The sequence below is a fragment of the Bufo gargarizans genome, chromosome 7 (genome assembly GCF_014858855.1).
Source record: "Bufo gargarizans isolate SCDJY-AF-19 chromosome 7, ASM1485885v1, whole genome shotgun sequence".
NCBI lineage: Eukaryota > Metazoa > Chordata > Amphibia > Anura > Bufonidae > Bufo > Bufo gargarizans.
The window spans coordinates 10,624,138-10,642,437 of NC_058086.1; the positions used below are offsets into that span (position 1 = coordinate 10,624,138).

General features: G+C 43.2%; 1 protein-coding gene across 1 annotated transcript in view; it reads right to left on the reverse strand.

Annotated features, from left to right (window-relative positions):
* Window positions 1-18,300, reverse strand: part of LOC122943640 (zinc finger CCCH domain-containing protein 7B-like) — an 84,434-nt gene that overhangs the window by 47,847 nt on the left and 18,287 nt on the right. Inside the window, exons 5-13 of the mRNA XM_044301532.1 lie at window positions 15,682-15,879; window positions 13,879-14,037; window positions 12,967-13,047; window positions 9,019-9,075; window positions 6,593-6,632; window positions 2,487-2,659; window positions 2,153-2,393; window positions 1,561-1,610; window positions 246-393 (exon numbers count right to left, since the gene is read on the reverse strand). Of these exons, the coding sequence (XP_044157467.1) occupies window positions 246-393; window positions 1,561-1,610; window positions 2,153-2,393; window positions 2,487-2,659; window positions 6,593-6,632; window positions 9,019-9,075; window positions 12,967-13,047; window positions 13,879-14,037; window positions 15,682-15,879 (1,147 nt within the window). The remainder of the gene's footprint in view (window positions 1-245; window positions 394-1,560; window positions 1,611-2,152; window positions 2,394-2,486; window positions 2,660-6,592; window positions 6,633-9,018; window positions 9,076-12,966; window positions 13,048-13,878; window positions 14,038-15,681; window positions 15,880-18,300) is intronic.

The window sequence follows — 18,300 nt, forward strand, 5'->3', positions numbered from 1 at the left end:
GTTTCCCTGGATGGTTGGTGGAGAACCCCCCTGTTATTTCTGCCTCTCCTAACCCTTCATAGTAAACCAGCGGGACGCAGCTATAACAGTTTTCATGATGGAATACTCTCTGAAATGTAGGCTAGTGCATTCCTCACTTCACACAAAATCTTCTTTGATCCATGCTTATCTAATATACACAAAGAACTGAATACAAAAGGGGAAGCCAAATTACACTGAGTTATGCAACTCCGGTGACATCTTACCTGTCCTTGCATAGCAGAGTTGGCAGCCTTGTTTGAAGTCATAGGTTTGTGCCAAGGGGTTTGGCAAGAGGCGTGGCAATGCTGCAAGGCTGGTCTGTACAGGATCCATCTTATGTACAAAATAATGGTTTACATTGTTCGCTGTAGGCTGTAATGGAAGTACAGTATGTCAGTAAAACTTAAAATTACCAACTTAAAGGGGTTCTCCGGGCTTTTAATATTAATGACTAGTGATGAGAGAACGTCTGTTTTCAAGTTTGGCATATAAGGTTTGGGTTATCTAAGAATGCAAGTATTTTTTTTTTTGCTTCCCCCTAATCTATTATACTGAAAAGAAGAGGTCGCTGGTAAAATGAAAGCTGCTTTGCGATTGGCTGCTATGGGCAAGAAGTGGCCTTTTGTTTCAACAAATCTGCTCTACTAAATACAGTTTCCATGTAAAACAGCACATTTATTGGAATAGTCCAAGCAGGGAGATTAGAGGCAGGCTCAGAAGTCATGCCTTAGTTACAATTAGAGCACTATGTCTGCTTCAACCTGCCACTGAAGTGTGAGTGTGAGTGTGAGTGTGTGTGTGTGTGTGTGTGTATATATATCCATATCTCTCTCTCTCCCCCCAATCTCCATACACACACACACATACGCATAATACTGAGGCATTAAGACCCTTCAATCCAGACACAGTTAAAGAAAAACAGATAATCAGGCATAGGTCACAAGGCGAGAGAACCAGTTCTGAGACTACTCTTTTTGAAGAGTCTTTATTTAGGCTGCTTTCGCAAGGCCAGTGTGGCTACGGCTCATGTAAGGACTCTTTCACACTTGCGTTGTCCGAATCCGGCGTGTACTACACTTGCCGGAATTACACGCCGGATCCGGAAAAACACAAGTGTACTGAAAGCTTTTGAAGACGGATCAGTCTTCAAAATGCTTTCAGTGTTACTATGGCACCCAGGACGCTATTAAAGTCCTGGTTGCCATAGTAGGAGCGGGGAGCTGGGGAGCGGTATACTTACCATCCGTGCGGCTCCCGGGGCGCTCCAGAGTGACGTCAGAGCGCCCCAGGTGCATGGATGACGTGCCATGCGATCACGTCATCCATGCGCCTGGGGCGCCCTGACGTCACTCTGGAGCGCCCCGGGAGCCGCAGGGACGGTAAGTATACTGCTCCCCCGCTCCCTGCTACCAGGATTCAGCCGGCATAGAGCCCCGACGACGGAACTCTATGCTGGAAGACAAGAACGCAGGTGTGAAAGAGCCCTTATCCAGGTTCACAGCATCATAGATCACTAAAACCTTGAACAACAGTACCCACCTTTTGCTTCTGGTTTCCCTTCAGTAATATCGGCTCCACACGCTTGGTATCTACAAGTAAAAAAAAAAAAAGATATAGCACCTTGTTGTGTTGCATAAAAAAATAAATAAATAAAAATCCTAACTATTTGGCAATTAAGACGTCAGATAATGCAACTTTATTATGTGTGAATATATTCTTATTTCTTAATGAATGCAGCTTTCATCTTAAAGGCAACATTTGCTTCATTTAATTTTAATCTCTTGCAAACTTTAGTGTTTGATAAGGAAAATGTATTACATCTATAACACTGTCAAATCAAACACATAATATCCAATATTTTGATACTGGAAAGTGCATTTTAAAGGAGTTGTGCAGGGGGTTTATGCTGATGGGTAGGTCCCGGCACCCCCGCCAATCAGCTGTTTGAACAGAAGGCAGCACTTTTACGAGCACCGCTTTTGGAGCAGAGGCAAAGTAATTACAATAGTTGATCTCATTCACTTCTTAAAAAGGTCCCCTTTAAGAAGAATACAAAAGAATCAGAACTCTAAGGCTAATACGACTGCAAAACTTTAGCTACCTCTGTAGCCACACCACACTGAAGCCTTACCCTTAACAAAGGTGTCCAGACTGTCCAGCGTCTCCTGCATAGGCTCAAAGCTGTCCAGTGCATCCAAACAAGGGGTAAACGTAGGCTTTAAAGGTACTACTGGAGGCTTTCGAGAATCCAGCAAACCAAAAGAAGCTGGAGGTAGAGGGGAGGGTGCAGGTAGGCCTGTTGTACCCAAGCTAGAAAGCAGTGTGTTTCCAGTGGGAAATACTGGTATTAGCTGGGGAACCTGTTTGGAGGCCTGAAACAATACATAGCATTATAGTGCTTTTAAAATAAGATAGGAGTCCTTCCCGACATCAGATTTTCTTTTTCAAATGTGCTGATTTCTTACCATCTCCAGTTCCAGGAAAGAGTCCAGCTCATCCCCAATAACATCACAGTCATTAAACTCATTCACATTGTTGGTTGCAGGAGTCACTGAAGGCGGACATGCAGCAGTTGCCAGGTTATCATTTTGATAGTTGATGCCCAGACTAGATGGGAATGCTTTTGAATTCGGTACATCTGGAAGACAATAGGGACAGATATCAAGGGGGGGATTTATCATTGTAGGTGTAATTGAGGTCAGTCTTTAGATTGGAGTTGCTATGCGCTAGTGCTCCAAATTTATGAAGATGGATCACTACGGTAATAATAAATATGACGCAAGTGCAATGTGGCTGCCCCATTTTAGTGAAAGGACGCCTGGGGGATGCTTAGCGTAGAGTTGCTGCTATTATCCAAAGCTGGATAATTTCACTCTGTCCAAATACATAATACAAGTTCTACATGGCAGAACTAATGAGAAACCTTTCAGCCCGTCCATGTGGCTTATTAAGCCAATACCCAGCTCAGGGCAGTTTCTACTCTGGAGAACTCATGTAGAGGACCACATAGGAACACATTTCTCCTGCAACGGCACACAGCCTCCCATCCCTTTTAGCTGTTGGACCCACGGTGGTCAACTGATCACCAGGATGTCCTCACTTAGATGGTACAAGCCAGCCATTCAATTATTTCGCTCTCATCACATCAGCTTACACATTTATATTAAAGGCTTATTTATCTAAACATTTATGACATTCACAAAAGGCTGATGGGTTGTGTTCCACTAACCCCCATCTTGCAGCTGCTGTTAATGCACATAGTTTGGTGTATTTGTTATGGAATATTGAGACAAAATAGATACTTGCTTGTTGAGAACTACACTTTAGCTAAAATGGCAGCCAGACACCCAGCAAACGCCTAGAACAAGAATCTAACTTTCCACTTTATTATGTGCCTCAAAACTGTTTCTGTTCAACTCAAGCAAGCAGCTTCAAGCAAACAAAGAATAACTGCTTCACCCATCTGTAAGGGGGAAGGGGGGGGGGGGGGGACTTCCTCTTGCAGACAGATGTGGTAGAAAATACAGAGTTTATAGTCAATAGAAGAGATAGGCCACCTGACACCCCCCACTCCTTCCTATTCTATATTTGCTGTCCTATATACTGTCTGCAATAAACCAGAGATCTTGCTTTGACCCCCAGCTGTGTGTCTCAGTTTGATCTTTCCGTGCACGTATTCATTTAACATTGATTTGGAGCAGTACATCAACCAAACTGGCAGTTTGACCAGATCCAAAACATTCATTATAAAAAAATAATAAAAATAAAAAAATAATAATATGTCCCCTTCTTCCCCCTCCAGGAGGAGACTGGCAGGCTTCTAAGTACACAAAGACGGAGGGAGCGGAGGCTGGGGCATTCACCTCGTGAATAACACCAGACTACAGCTATGCGTTCAGCAGAACATTTTATAAGATGCGCTGCAGGTCTACAGAGTAAGGGCTCATGCACACGGCCGTATTGCGTCCCGCATACAGCGGGTTCTCAATACACAGGCACCGGCCGTGTGCACCCCAATCATGGAGATGCGGAGCAGAACGGAGGCACAGATCGGAAGCCCACGGAAGTATGGAGTGCTTCCGTGGGTTTTCTGTCTGTGCCTCCACACCGCAAGAGTTGTGAATGAGTCCACGATCGCATGCGGCGGCCCCACGGTCGGTCCGCAAATTTCGGTCCGCAGCACGGGCCCCGCCAGCTTATGGTCGTGTGCATGAGCCCTAAAGCAAATAGACAAATTTGCCAGGGGAAGCCTTAGACAGCCAGACATGTATTACAGAACTGTAGAGCAACAAGGCAGAAATTCAGATACATGGCCATGTAATTTGCAGGAATGCACTCCTCTTAGGGAACAAGATTAGGGGTATTCCTGATTGGATGACCTTTATTTAAAAGGGTTGTACCACAAAAAAAAAATATATATATATATTTCTAGTTTTCAAACCAGCACCTAGATCAGAATATTTTTGTAATTGCATGTCATTACAAACTTAGCATAGCCACTGAGGCATTCAATAAAACGTAACTGTATAGCACCACCTGCTGTTTGCCTTTTTCTTACTTCTTTCACCTGCTCACTGAGAAGGCCGCACATGCTCAGTTTTATCCTTCAACTGCCTCCTGAGATGCTATAGGGAGAGAGCTGCAGCAGAATGCACACCCCCCCTGAGCTGCAGCAGAAAGGACACTCCCCTTGATCTGTCAGCTTGATATAAATCTAGCAGTGAAATGAATGGGGAGATGATTGGATCCATGTGAGGAACAGCTTTCTTAGAAAGATATTGTCCTGTACTATATGAGGTCTGATTTTCACTTTGTACATTAGTCAAAGGATAACCACTTGAAAGATCAGACACCATTTATTGTGACAAAAAAAATTAAAAAGGGACACCTAAGGCTACTTTCACACTAGCGTTCGGGCGGATCCGTTCTGAACGGATCCGCTCATAATAATGCAGACGGAGGCTCCGTTCAGAACGGATCCGTCTGCATTAAAATGGCAAAAAAAAAGCTAAGTGTGAAAATAGCCTCGTACGGATCCGTCCAGACTTTCAATGTAAAGTCAATGGGGGACGGATCCGCTTGAAGATTGAGCCACATTGTGGCATCTTCAAACGGATCCGTCCCCATTGACTTACATTGTAAGTCTGGACGGATCCGCACGCCTCCGCACGGCCAGGCGGACACCCGAACGCTGCAAGCAGCGTTCAGCTGTCCGCCTGTCCGTGCGGAGGCGAGCGGAGCGGAGGCTGAACGCCGCCAGACTGATGCAGTCTGAGCGGATCCGCTCCATTCAGACTGCATCAGGGCTGGACGGCTGCGTTCGGGTCCGCTCGTGAGCCCCTTCAAACGGAGCTCACGAACGGACCGACGAACGATAGTGTGAAAGTAGCCTAAGAAGGGTCAAATACCTTTTTCACAGCAACGTAACACACTTTATGTTTTTTTCAATTCCAAGATCTCGAACTACAAGATACACTTAAAAGGTGCATTCCGGTTACATTAAAGGGGTTCTACGGGAAAAAAATGAAGATACTTAAATATTACTTCATAATAAATATTTTTCAAAATACCTTTTATTATGACTCGTTTTGTTTGGGGAGCAATCACCAAGGGGAACAAAATGGCCGCCGTCCCATCAGTTCACACAAAACCTGTCCTAATCACACAGGAGGACGTTACTTCACAACACTGAGGTAAACAGCTCCCTCATCCTCCTCTCTGCTTTATTTGTCAGGGATTATGATCCTGAATACAGCTGATAAGAACTTTAGCCAAATCTCTGGGGAATTTAGTTCAGAGGAGACATGAAGTACAGAGAGGACGGACAGGGCAGGCTGTGGTGATATGGAGCTGTGGTAATGGAGACTGCATACAAGTGCTGCCGCTCATGACCCCTACCCTCCTCTCTGTACTTAATGTCTCCTTATCATTTCCATTCCCAATGAGCCAGCTCTTCAGCTCAGTGTTGTGAAGTAACTTATCCTCCTGTGTGATTAGGAGAGGTTCTGTGTGTACTGGTAGGACGGTCGCCATTTTATTTCTCCTAGTGATTGCTCCACAGACAAAAATAGCCGCTCTATTGTGGTTATGATGAAAGGTATTTGGGAATATATTATTAAGTAATATTTAAGTATTTTCATCTTCTTAATTCCCAGAGAACCCCCTTTAAGTTATAACTGTTAGATCGGTGGGGGCCCTACTGATGGGACCCCACCACATGATTGTGGGCCTCGTACCCCCTGCAGACCCTTGAAATGAACAGAGCAGCCAGCTAGGCATGCATGTGGCCACAATTTTTTTTCTGGGAGTTCTGGAGATAGACGAGTACAGCGTTAATTTCAGGGGGCTCCAGCAGGTACAGGTGCCCTGTGATCGGTAGGGGTCCCAGCCTTAGGACTCCCACAGATCTAATAGTTATCCCTTATCCTGTGGATAGGGGATAACTTAATGTAACCAGAATGCCCTTTTAAAGTTTTCTTGGTGCTAACACTACCCAATATTTAAACTGCTGAAGGGTAACAAATAGGTCTCATTGCCATTGGCGAGTTTTTTCAAAGAACTCCAAACTTACCGGTATAAATGTCATCTACCGATCCCATGACATTGGAAGTCTAAAAAAATAAAAATAAAATAAATAATACAAAAGCAGATAAAAATACAGGCCAATTTATGGCTAGTGACTGCAGAACAAATGAAAACCACATGAATAGATTAAACAAACTCCCTCAGTATGCCATAGGATTCTCCAATGGGGCCAGGTGCTAACAAAAAGAAGCTAGTTTTCCTAGGTTTGTCATCATATCAAACTGGTTTCCCTCCTTGCGTATTTAAGTCCTGATCAGTGACTTATGACCATCGGGCCACCCACCGATCATTAGAACAAAGTAGCCATTGCGGGGATTCGTTTTGGTAGTTAGGATGAGCGGGCGCAGTACAGAGGCAAAATACAAGTTTGTAATTCAAACTTCAGTGTTTATTCACACATGGTGCCAAAAACAAAATGTTACTTTTGCAGCGGTGTTACTTCACACCCGATGGCAAGTTAATATAACAAAGAGTCACCAAGTTAATATAACAAAGAGTCACCTTGGTGGCTGTTCTGCCTCAGAAAGTCCAAATACAGGCTTTAGGCGGCCTGTTCCCCTGACACACGGGTCTCAGCTCTCCAGCCCAGCACACAGACATGGCTTCTAAGCCCAGCTGCCTATTTACGGACATCCAGGTGCTGCCAAAACCCGGACCGGCACTTAAAATCCGGTCTGGTATTTGACCTCACCTGGCTGTAAATCAGCCCAGCACATGCTGGGAGGAAAATACCCGTTTTCCCAGACCAAACCTCTCACTGTGTCACAACACAAAGCTAAATAAACCACAACGGCCATTCTAAATGTATTTATGCAGCCGCTTCGTTCTAGGGATAGCTAGCATCCAAAATTACTGCCTAAATTAACCACTAGGGGGAGCTCAGTGGTTTAATGAAGATGAATTTATTTTTTAGATCAATAGCAGTTGTATTAATCAATCTTCAATAAGTTCTAGTGGTGATTTACAAGTCACAATTTCATTATTTAAAGGAATTTGGCAGTGTCGGAATATTGACGACTTATACTCAGGATAGGTCATCAATATCAGATCGGCAGGGGCCTGACTCCCAGCACAACACCGCACAGCACTGCCATAACCTAGACAGTGTGCAGGTAAGAACTGGAGAGGACGTAGAGCTTGAACGAGAGCCACAACCCCTTCAAACAGATGATCAGCGAGGGTGCAGGGAGTCGGACCTCTGCCAATCTAATCTTGATGACTAATCTTGATGATAGACAATCAATATACTAACATTGCACAACCCTTTTAAAGAGGCATTCCAGTAGTTACAAGTTATCCCAATGATCATGAGAACGGGGGCTCAGTACCCCCTGCAGCCCCCTCTCCCCCCGAAATGAAATGTTTTTAATACCGGGTGGGGGCGCACTGCGCCACTATTAATAGTTAACGTTTAATACACATACAGCCGGCGGCAGAAACACATTGCCGGCACCTGACCTCTCGCTGTGTAATCCTGGGGCTCCGATCGGTTACCATGGCAGCCAGAACGCTACTGAAGCCCTGGCTGCCATGGTAATCTCCCTGCTGCTGTGTGTACTATGCACAGGGCAGCGGGGACAGTGTGAAGTCCTATTCACCTTGACGTAGATGTATTAGGGCAAACAGACAAGGGATTAAAAGATGTCAGGTTCTAGCCCCTAAGGGGGGAAATAGTTATTAAATAAAAAGTAAAAACGCAGCAAAATATTAAGTATAAATCACCCCCTTTCCCAATTTTACATATAAAATAAACATATTACATATTGCCACATCCAAAAAGTCCAAACCATTCAAATAAAATCTCCTATGCGGTGAACGCCGTAAAAGAAAAACCGCGCGATTCGCCATTTTTTTTGTGACCTTTCCCCCCCAAAAAATAGGATAGAACTGTTCGATTATGGGCTGGTTGTTTGATAAAATGCGGAATGCATGCAGCTTTTTTGGGCGTTTTACTTTTTTTGCGTGGTATCGAGTATCGCAATACTTCTTTTTAAAGGTATCGAAACCAAATCAAAATTTTGGTACCGAAACAACCCTACCCCCAACAATCTGATAGTTATACCCTATCCTGTGGATAGGGGATAACTGGCAACAACAGGAATACCCCTTTGACTCCATACTGTATTAACAAAAACAAAATTACTACTATACAGTATATATTTTTGGAATGTAGAAGGAAACTAGGGAGGTACCTATAAAAAAATAAAATAAAAAACACCAACACACAAGTAAATAAAGAATAAAAATCTCAATAATGCTGCACTTGGCCAGACTCAAACTTAGGCTCCCAGAAGTGCAGCCATGCTAGGCACTGAGCCACTATTGCAATAAGCCAGTATAGTATCTCTGCACACTTTATGTTTTACTAATAACAGCCTCTTACATGTAAAATACAGAAAGGAAAGGAATTACCTTACAGCCTGCAGATGCGGGGACTCCATTAGTAATCAGGCCAAAATTCTCAAGCTCCTATTGGGGACATGATCAACAAAAAGTTAAACCCAGCATACTGATGTGTAATGAGGCCAAGCCATGGCTTTTACAGGATGGTCCAAAAGTATGGAGACAACTGAATGAATAGAAAACAATGGTTAGGACCGCCATCCTGTGTGTGGCACACTGCACAAGTAGAAGGGGACAAATTTGTTGGCGGTGTCCAACAGAGTGGCCATTTTCAAAGTAGCCAAGCCGATATTTTGAAATGGTAATGGGTGCATGCGACTCAGGTATCCGAGAATTTGAGGAATCCATATATCTTTGCAAATTGCTTGTCAAATTTCGTCAAACAGGTAGAGTTGGACGGTGGAACAGCCAAAAAGTGCTGCAGACGAAACAAAAAACAATGGCCGTCCTGGCATCCCTCATGCTTAAGAGTGCTAGGCCACGTAGGGTAACACAGTATACAGCACCAGCAAACTGGCTGTCACCTTGAAGGGAACCTGTCACCTCCTTTATACTACCCTCACTAATGGGAGACACACTGGAATCTGCTACTTATCTGTAATAAGTTGTGCCAAGAACCAAGGCTAGTATTGCGCTAACAGATACAGCAGGCGATTGCTGGAAAAGGCTTCCCTCCCGACAATCGCCTGCTCTCTGGCATAGGAGACCGCTGCAGAGTATGGGGAGGAGTGATCGCTCGTTCCCATACTGACTAGCTGTTTTCTGGCAGCAGTTCATGATCTCCCAGCACAATGTGCTGCCGTCAAACAATGATTTTTAGGCATGCTTTAAAAAAAAAAAAAAAAAAAAAAATAATCACAATTGCCGATGAACGAGTGTTAGTCCACTGGGTAATCGGCAGCAGTACGAGTATTACACTTCCAGATAATTGCTAACGAGCGGTCCAATCTGCCAGCGTAACATAAGATTTACTATTTAAAAGCGGTTGTGCAGCCTATGACCCAACAACCCCAAGGGTCCTAACCTGTGTCCTGTAACAAGACAGGGCAGCGGCATGGACAAAGGAGGAACGGCAGACAGGGGTTGCTGGCTCTTGGGTTTAATGCTGGCAGCGCCAGCTGGGGAAGAGACCAGATTATTCATGTATTCTCACTGCCCACCCACCAGCCAATGACTTGCCGTTCTCTCCTTAGTTTTCTCCCTGGGTGGAGTGATGGGGAGAGAGGGAGCAAATGAATAAGTTGGACTCTTATGTAACAGCGTGCGACTCTTCCCCAGTGCACACTGCCAGCATTTTTAGTTCTCAATAGCAATTTTACTTAAAGGGGTTGGCCACTTTTGGGCTACTTGTGACCAATATGTATGTAAAATGACTATATTGCAATTGCCAATATAGCCATTGTTGATATTCTTTGCTACCGTATATTTCATGACCCATTCCCTTTTGTTAGGTAAATCTTAAGCGCTGTCCACACAGAAGTGCTGTCCATAAGATGGCCGCTGATGAAAGGTCATGTGATCAGGCAAATCACCTCCATGTTGTGTTTTCTCTATTCAGACACGCTGCACTGGCACTAAACTCCCACCATTTGAAGTGCAGATGACAGGTGCAGTGTATGTGAATGGAAGATACGTTACATGCAGGTGACTTGCCTGGTCACATGACCCTCCATCAGCAGCCATTTTATGGACAAGACATCTGTGTGGACAACACAAAAGATTTGGCCAACAAGGGGTCATACCTTATGAATTATACAAAATGTCTCAGAATTTCAAAGGCTATATTAGTAAGTGCCATATAATCATCTCACAAACACATTGGCCACCTTCTTTTTACTGTTGATCAATCACTTTAAGCAGTGACAGACTGCTGATTTTAGGGCACTTTCACACTAGCGTTAAAGTTTTCAGGTATTGAGTTCTGTCATAGGGGCTCAATACCGGAAAAGACGCACCAGTTTTATCCCAATTCTTTACAGTATGCATTCGGATGTCTTCAGTTTAGTCACTTTTACGGTATGTGGCTGGAGAAAATACCGCAGCATGCTGCAGTATTTTCTCCGGCCAAAATTCGGGAACACTTGCCGGAATGCGGGATTCAGCATTAATTTCCGTTGAAATGTATTAGTGCCGGATCCGGTACCAAGTGTTCGGGAAAAACGGGCCTGGTTTCCCGGTCTGCGCATGCGCAGACCTTTAAATCTGTAAAAAAGATAAATACCGGATCTGTTTTTTTCAGATGACATCGGAGAGACAGATCCAGTATTGAAATGGATTTGTCAGACAGATCCGCATCTGGAAACAAATGCTTACCGTTTGCATACGGATTTCCGGATCAGGCAGGCAGTTCCGACAACAGAACTGCCTGCCGGATTCTTCTAACGCTAGTGTGAAAGTAGCCATAGAGCGTCACTACTTTAAGATGCCGTTATTGAGGCAGCATAAAGGAGGCGACAGGTTCCTCTTAAAGGGCTTTTTGCACAAACAGCTCTTATTAATCAGCATGATAAGTGATAAATGACTGACCGCTGGGGCCCTGCCAATCACAAGAAAGAGGGGTCCCATGTCACCCTTGCCAATGGGGTGGTGGTTGGACATGTGTGCTGTTGTCCCATTCAACTGTATGATGAAGCTAACAGAACTGTACTTTGTTATTTATCTTCATCAGTCAGACAAAGATGAACGTTGCAGCAGCATTTATGCCAAACCACACTCCAAGCAGAAGCACAGGACCCCTATTCTCATCACCAATGCGGCCCCCAGTAACCTGAGATAAGTGCTGTTCATGGGAAAAGCTGCTTTAGGCCGAGTTCACATGGGCAAGATTTCCGCACGGGTGCAATGCGGGAGGTGAACGCATTGCACCCGCACTGAATCTGGATCCATTCATTTCTATGGGGCTGTGCACATGAGCTGTGATTTTCACACATCACTTATGCGTTGCGTGAAAATCGCAGCATGCTCTATATTGTGCGTTTATCACGCAACGCAGGCCCCATAGAAGTGAATGGGGCTGAGTGAAAAATCGCAAGCATCCGCAAGCAAGTGCAGATGCGGTGCGATTTTCACGCATGGTTGCTAGGTGACAGTCTATTCACTGTATTATTTTCCCTTATAACATGGTTATAAGGGAAAATAATAGCATTCTGAATGCATACAGAATGCTTAGTAGGTGGTCAATTGAGGGTAAAAAAAATGTTTAACTCGCCTTCTCCTCTTGATCGCGTAGTTCCCGGTCTCTTCTTTACTTCTTTAATTATGAACTACCGGCTAGGACCTGTGGCGACGTCAGATCACATGCTCCAATCACATGGTCCTACCGGCTAGGACCACAGGTCCTAGCCGGTAGTTCATCATTAAAGAAATAAAGAAGAGACCGGGAACTACGCGATCAAGAGGAGAAGGGGAGTTCATTTTTTTATTTTTTTTAACCCTCAATTGACTACCTAATAAGCATTCTGTATTCAGAATGCTATTATTTTCCCTTATAACCATATTATAAGGGAAAATAATAACATCTACACAACACCGAACCCAAACCTGAACTTCTGTGAAAAAGTTTGGGTCTGGGTACCACAGTAGTTTTTTTATCACGCGCGTGCAAAACACATTGCACCCGCGCAATAAAAACTGAACATCGGAACACAATCGCAGTCAAAACTGACTGCAATTGCGTACCTAATCGCGCGGGTTTGCCGCAATACACCGGGACGCATCCGGACACGCTCATGTGAACCCAGCCTTAATCAACCTGAACTTTCCTCCTAGTATCCATGCAAGAAAGGGGAGAAAAAAAAAAAAAGGATCCTGCAACCATTTCATTAATTAGTGGCTATCCTATAGATGGTGCATAGAGACTATGTATAGAATAATCATGCACAACTCCACAAATACACTTATTAAATGACCATAAAATAAATTTACCCTAACAGAAAATGGCACACTGCCTCCACGTACCTGTGGTCTTTTGTAGGCTCTGCGTTGCTTTAGACCCAGTTTTTGCACAAGCTTCTGGGCCAGTTCTGTCACACTTTCATCCTACAGATCAAAGCAATGCACCAAGTTAGTTCATTAAAAGGGGTTGTCCTCAGTATAGGTCATCAATATCAGATCGGCTGGGGTCGGCTTGGGTCCGACACCCGCCGATCAGCTGTTTGAAGAGAAGGCGCGTGCCGTGCCAGCGCCGCCTGCTCTTCACTGTTTACCTTCTCGCCGTCGCCTCTGCAGCAGTGAGCAGGTGTAATTACACCTAACAGTCTCATTCATTTCAATGGTACAGATTGCTCCTATACAAAAGTGTTTTGGAACGATCTGTGCCATTGAAATGAATGGGACGGTTAGGTGTAATTACATCTGCAACGGCGAGAAGGTAAAAAGTGAAGAGGAGGTGGCGCTGGCACGGCGTGCGCCTTCTCTTCAAACAGCTGATCGGCGGGGGGGTGCAGAACCCCAGCCGATCTGATATTGATGACCTATCCTGAGGATAGGTCATCAATAAATATAACTTGGACAACCCCTATAAAAGGATTTAACCTGGAAACGATAATGATGACCTATCCTCAGGTACCATTGTCACATCAGTGGGGGTCCAAGTCCTCTGTTGAGTGTTGCTGGCTCCCAGCTGCTTTCCAAGCGCAGCGCCATACATTGTAGAGCGGCTGTGCTTGGTATTGCAGCGCAGCCCCACTGACTTAGCTGCAACTAGGCCAAGTGACCAATGTACGGTATAATCACAGCTGACAGGCAGGGGTCTCAGGTGTCAGACCCCTGCAGATCTGATATCGATGACCTATCCTTCGGATAGGTCATCAATATTATTTTCCGGATAAACCCTTTAAGAAACATACACTGCACCCTTTTTTTTTTCACCTGTACTAGCGCCAATATCCTGTGGCTGATACAACCGTAGGCTTCTTGGTGCTTGCCAAGCTGGTCCAAAGCTTTGGCTTTACGGTACAAAGCTCTCATGTTCTCCCGGTCTAGACTCAAAGCTTTCTCACTGTCTTCCAGTGACTTCTCAAAGATATCCTGAAAAGAGACGTCACAGAGCAATAGAATTATGACAGCCATCGTAAGTGTCAGGTTCACAGTAACATACAGTTAGAAATTAAAGTGTAAGGAGATGTTTCTACGTGGCATAAACACTGCAAATTTGCGCATTAGTGTCTGGTATTGTTCACAATGCAGAGAAAGAGGACTTATTTTAGTCAAACAGTTATACGTAAATAAGGGTCTCGGAGTACCAAGGGGCTGGCCTAGCCTCTTGGAGCACCACTCCACCTCTGCCCCTCCCCCACTGATGCCTGTCCCGGAAATCACGTACATGTACCAGCGCAGTAAAGGTCTTTCTGCTTTGAGATCTTGATTGCACATGTGCTGATCTCTCTGCCAGGGGGGCATGCTCAAGATTTCAGGGCCAAACATCAGAGCAGCGAGGATGCCTGGTCCTGTCACTGGGAGAGGTGGCAGTGAAGTGGTGGTCCGAAAGGCTAGGCCAGCCCCTTGGTGCTCCGAGCACCTCATTACATATAAGTAAAAATAAGAATTTCTCTGTATAGTCATCGTGGTAGCCATACAAAACAGTATGACTGGATTAAAAGGGTTAATCATGGTGACAGATGCTCTTTAAATCTGCAGCATATTAATTAATGTAGCAGATATCTGCCATGCTTTCCAATCCTTGCAATGCAGGGGAAGAAATCTGGGGCAATTGCCCCAATGTTTTGAAACCCAAAGCAAAATATCTATAAGATTTGGTGCAGATTTTACTGCTACAGATTTTCACATCCGCAGGGTGAATAAATATTACTGGCCATTATATGGCTTGCATTCTCATCTCAGTTTTCCCAGAACTGCTGGCTAAATACTAGCTGCTGTGAGGTCTTCTATAAAGTGCAGTACAATAGGGCAGCGATCCTTATTCCCGTGAGAGCAATATATACATAGGGCAAATGACCAAGAATCTGTTCATACATCAAGATTCTGATCATGTACAATACATGTATTGCACTGATACTTTTGTTTGTGAGTTTAGTCTGGTATTGCAGTTCACATCACATCTTTCTTGGTAAAAAAATAGTTTTTTATTTAAAAGCCTGGACAACCCCTTTAAATGGGCATTCGCAACTGGGGCATTTAAAGGCCATGTACAACTTTGGGGCAATTTTTTTTAGTAGTGCATTATACTCATTAGCTAAAAATCTTTATTATCTTTATAGTCTTTATAAAGAAATATGGAGCCCTTTTCTCTGTACAGAGCCGAGATGCTCCATTAGCAGGATCTGTTTTTTATTCTCCCTGCTACATCAGGCAGGGAACTGATGGGCTCCTTATCTCTGCTCTCAAACCTTAAAAACACTCAAACCTCTCAGTAATTTAGAGAGAATGGTTATTAGATGACTGTCACAAAGTGAAAGTAGGATGCATTCAACCAGAAAGACAGTTAACCCTTTGTAACAGAATGGCTCAATAGTTTTTAACAAAGACCAAATGAAAAAAAAATGTGAGCCCCAAATGAGTAAAATGCAATCATAAAAAACTATCCCCAAAGGTGTACATAGCCTTTAAGCCATGTCCATAGGGTATGCCATGAATGTCCGATAGGCATGGATGCCAACTCTTTAAAGTAGCCTTCCGCCTACCGACTCATAAATGCAATTTATTTGCACTTACCATGGTAAAATAGCAACAGGATCGGTTCACAAAGAGTCTGCACAGCAGCTCTTGGGAAAGGACAAGTTCATCAGATGCAGCATACTCAACCACAGTCAGTCCTTCAGTATACTGCCCCAGAGCCAGTTTTACTTCACCTTCCCGATACAGGTCATTGCCCTCTGTAAACAAGTCCTCAACCAGCTTTTGTAGGAAACACTGATGAAAGACACAAATACGTTTTTTAAAGCACTTTCTGAGTAGATCCCTTTACGACAGACTTGAATCACACGTTGAGTTTTTGGGTCAGATTATTGTATTTCACAAATAAAACTATTCTCTGTCAATCCCAAGTAGCTTCACAAAACAAATTCAGTAAACAACAAGTCTGATACTATGTGAGCCGCACTGGTGATGTGAATGAGAAACATGACCTGAATTTTTTTGTCATCAGAATAATGACCTATTATTTAAATGCAAGCTTTTATCTTAAACCTACTTTTGGCGATTTTATAATTTTCCATGTACCTATATATTTTTTTAAAATCCTAAAATCTTGCAAATTTTCATACTTCAACCAAATCTAATAATATGTGGATACTTCAGGTAGGTTTCACACACAGTTTTTTTTAGGCAGGTTTTGCAGCCAAAGACAGAATTGGATCCAGCAGGATGTATAAGTTCTTCCTTTATATTCCGATTCTATTCAAATCCACTTCTGGTTTTGGCTGAAAAACCTGCAGGAAAATCTGCTTCAAAACCTCCGCCAAAAAACTGAGTGAACCTACTCTTTCTGTTCTGTAGAGATAACTTTTCAGCAGTCCTCTGATCACCACAAGTAGGATTACAATGAGAGATAACACCTATACATATTGTGGATTCACCATTCACAATAGGTGATGGTCACAGCTCACCTCCACCCTCACAGGACACAGATCATGTTATACAGTTGTGTTCAAAATTATCCAACCCCCACTGAAATTGAGTGTTTTGGCCAGTTTGACATTGATTTTGATCATTTCAGTCATCTTGTTTACAGTTAAATCAAAGAGGCACTTGTAAGTCAGACAAATATAACATAACATTTATAATGAAATAACCACAAATGTCTGTGCTCACATCATTATCAGTTTTATTCAACCCCCAAGTGACATTCAATCTTAGTACTTAGTACAACATCCTTTTCCAGTTTTTAAACGTGAAGCATAGCTTGACACAAGTGTCTTGCAGCGATTCTTCATGGGCAAAAGCCTCCAGTTCAGTCACATTCTTAGGCTTGCGCGCTGCAACTGCTTTCTTTAAGTCCCACCAGAGGTTCTCAATCGGATTTAAGTCTGTTGACTGCGATGGCCACTTCCAAATGTTCCAGCCTTTAATCTGCAACCATGCTGTAGTGGACTTGGAGGTATGCTTGGGATCATTGTCCTGTTGAAAGGTCCAACGTCTTCCAAGCCTCAGGTTTGTGACGGACTGCATCACATTTTCATCCAATATCTCCAATATATACCATGTCAGTATATTTAAACACATACTACAAGAAAATTTAGTCTAGCACATTCATAGTCGCAGGTATGCATCCATAAAGCTAGCATGCAGGAAGCAAACAAAAAAAGTATGGCAGCACACATTCAAACAATAAAACTGGGAAATAGGGATTATACTAAAATTAAAGTGGTATTGTATCTACTATAAATGAAAAAAATAGAAGCTCTTTGCGCACATTTTTTAATCAAATGTGTGTCAGGCCCATCTACCAGGCGTCAAGGTGGCTTCTGCAGATAGCAGAGGCAGTTCTGTTAGTGCTATCTGCAGAAGCCACCTTGACGCCTGGTAGTTTTATTGTTTGTATGAGTAATGTTGTGCTGCCATACTTTTTTTGTTTGCTTCCTGCATGCTAGCTTTATGGATGCATACCTGCGACTATGAATGTGCTAGTCTAAATTTTCTTGTAGTATGTGTTTAAATATACTGACATGGAAAATTAAAAACCTCACAAAATTATTTTTTTTGAAAATATGTGCAACTTAAAAACTTAATTTAAACAGGTCATTTTCTGATAACACATTCCCTTTAACACCAGAGTTTTTTTCGTTTTTGCATTTTCATTTTTCATCCCGGAGCCATAACTTCTTTTTCAGTTCAAATATCCATATAAAAGGACTTGTTTTTTGCGGGACAAGTTATACTTTCTAATGCCACCATTTAACATGGCATAAAAATGTAGTGGGAAAAGAAATTCCAAATAGGGTGGAATTGGGGGGGGGGGGGGTCTTTACGTTTTTTTTCCCTTACAGAGTTCCCTTTGCGGCAAAAACTGACCTGTGCCCTTCATCTGGGTCAATATGATTACAACAATACCATATATGTATAGTTTTACTTTAAAAAACATCACCATATTCTGACCCCCATAACATTTTATGTCTACTGAGCTGGGTGGGGGCTCATTTTTTGCAGCACAATCTGTAGTTTTTATTGATACCATTTTTAACGGTATGTGACTTTTTGATAATATTTTATTAAATTATTTTGGGTAAAAGAAGCAATAACATTTTATTTTAATAGTATGGGAGTTTTCGGGCACAGTGATGCCCATGATGTTTATATAGTTTTTTATTATTATTTACTTTTTATTCCAAGGAA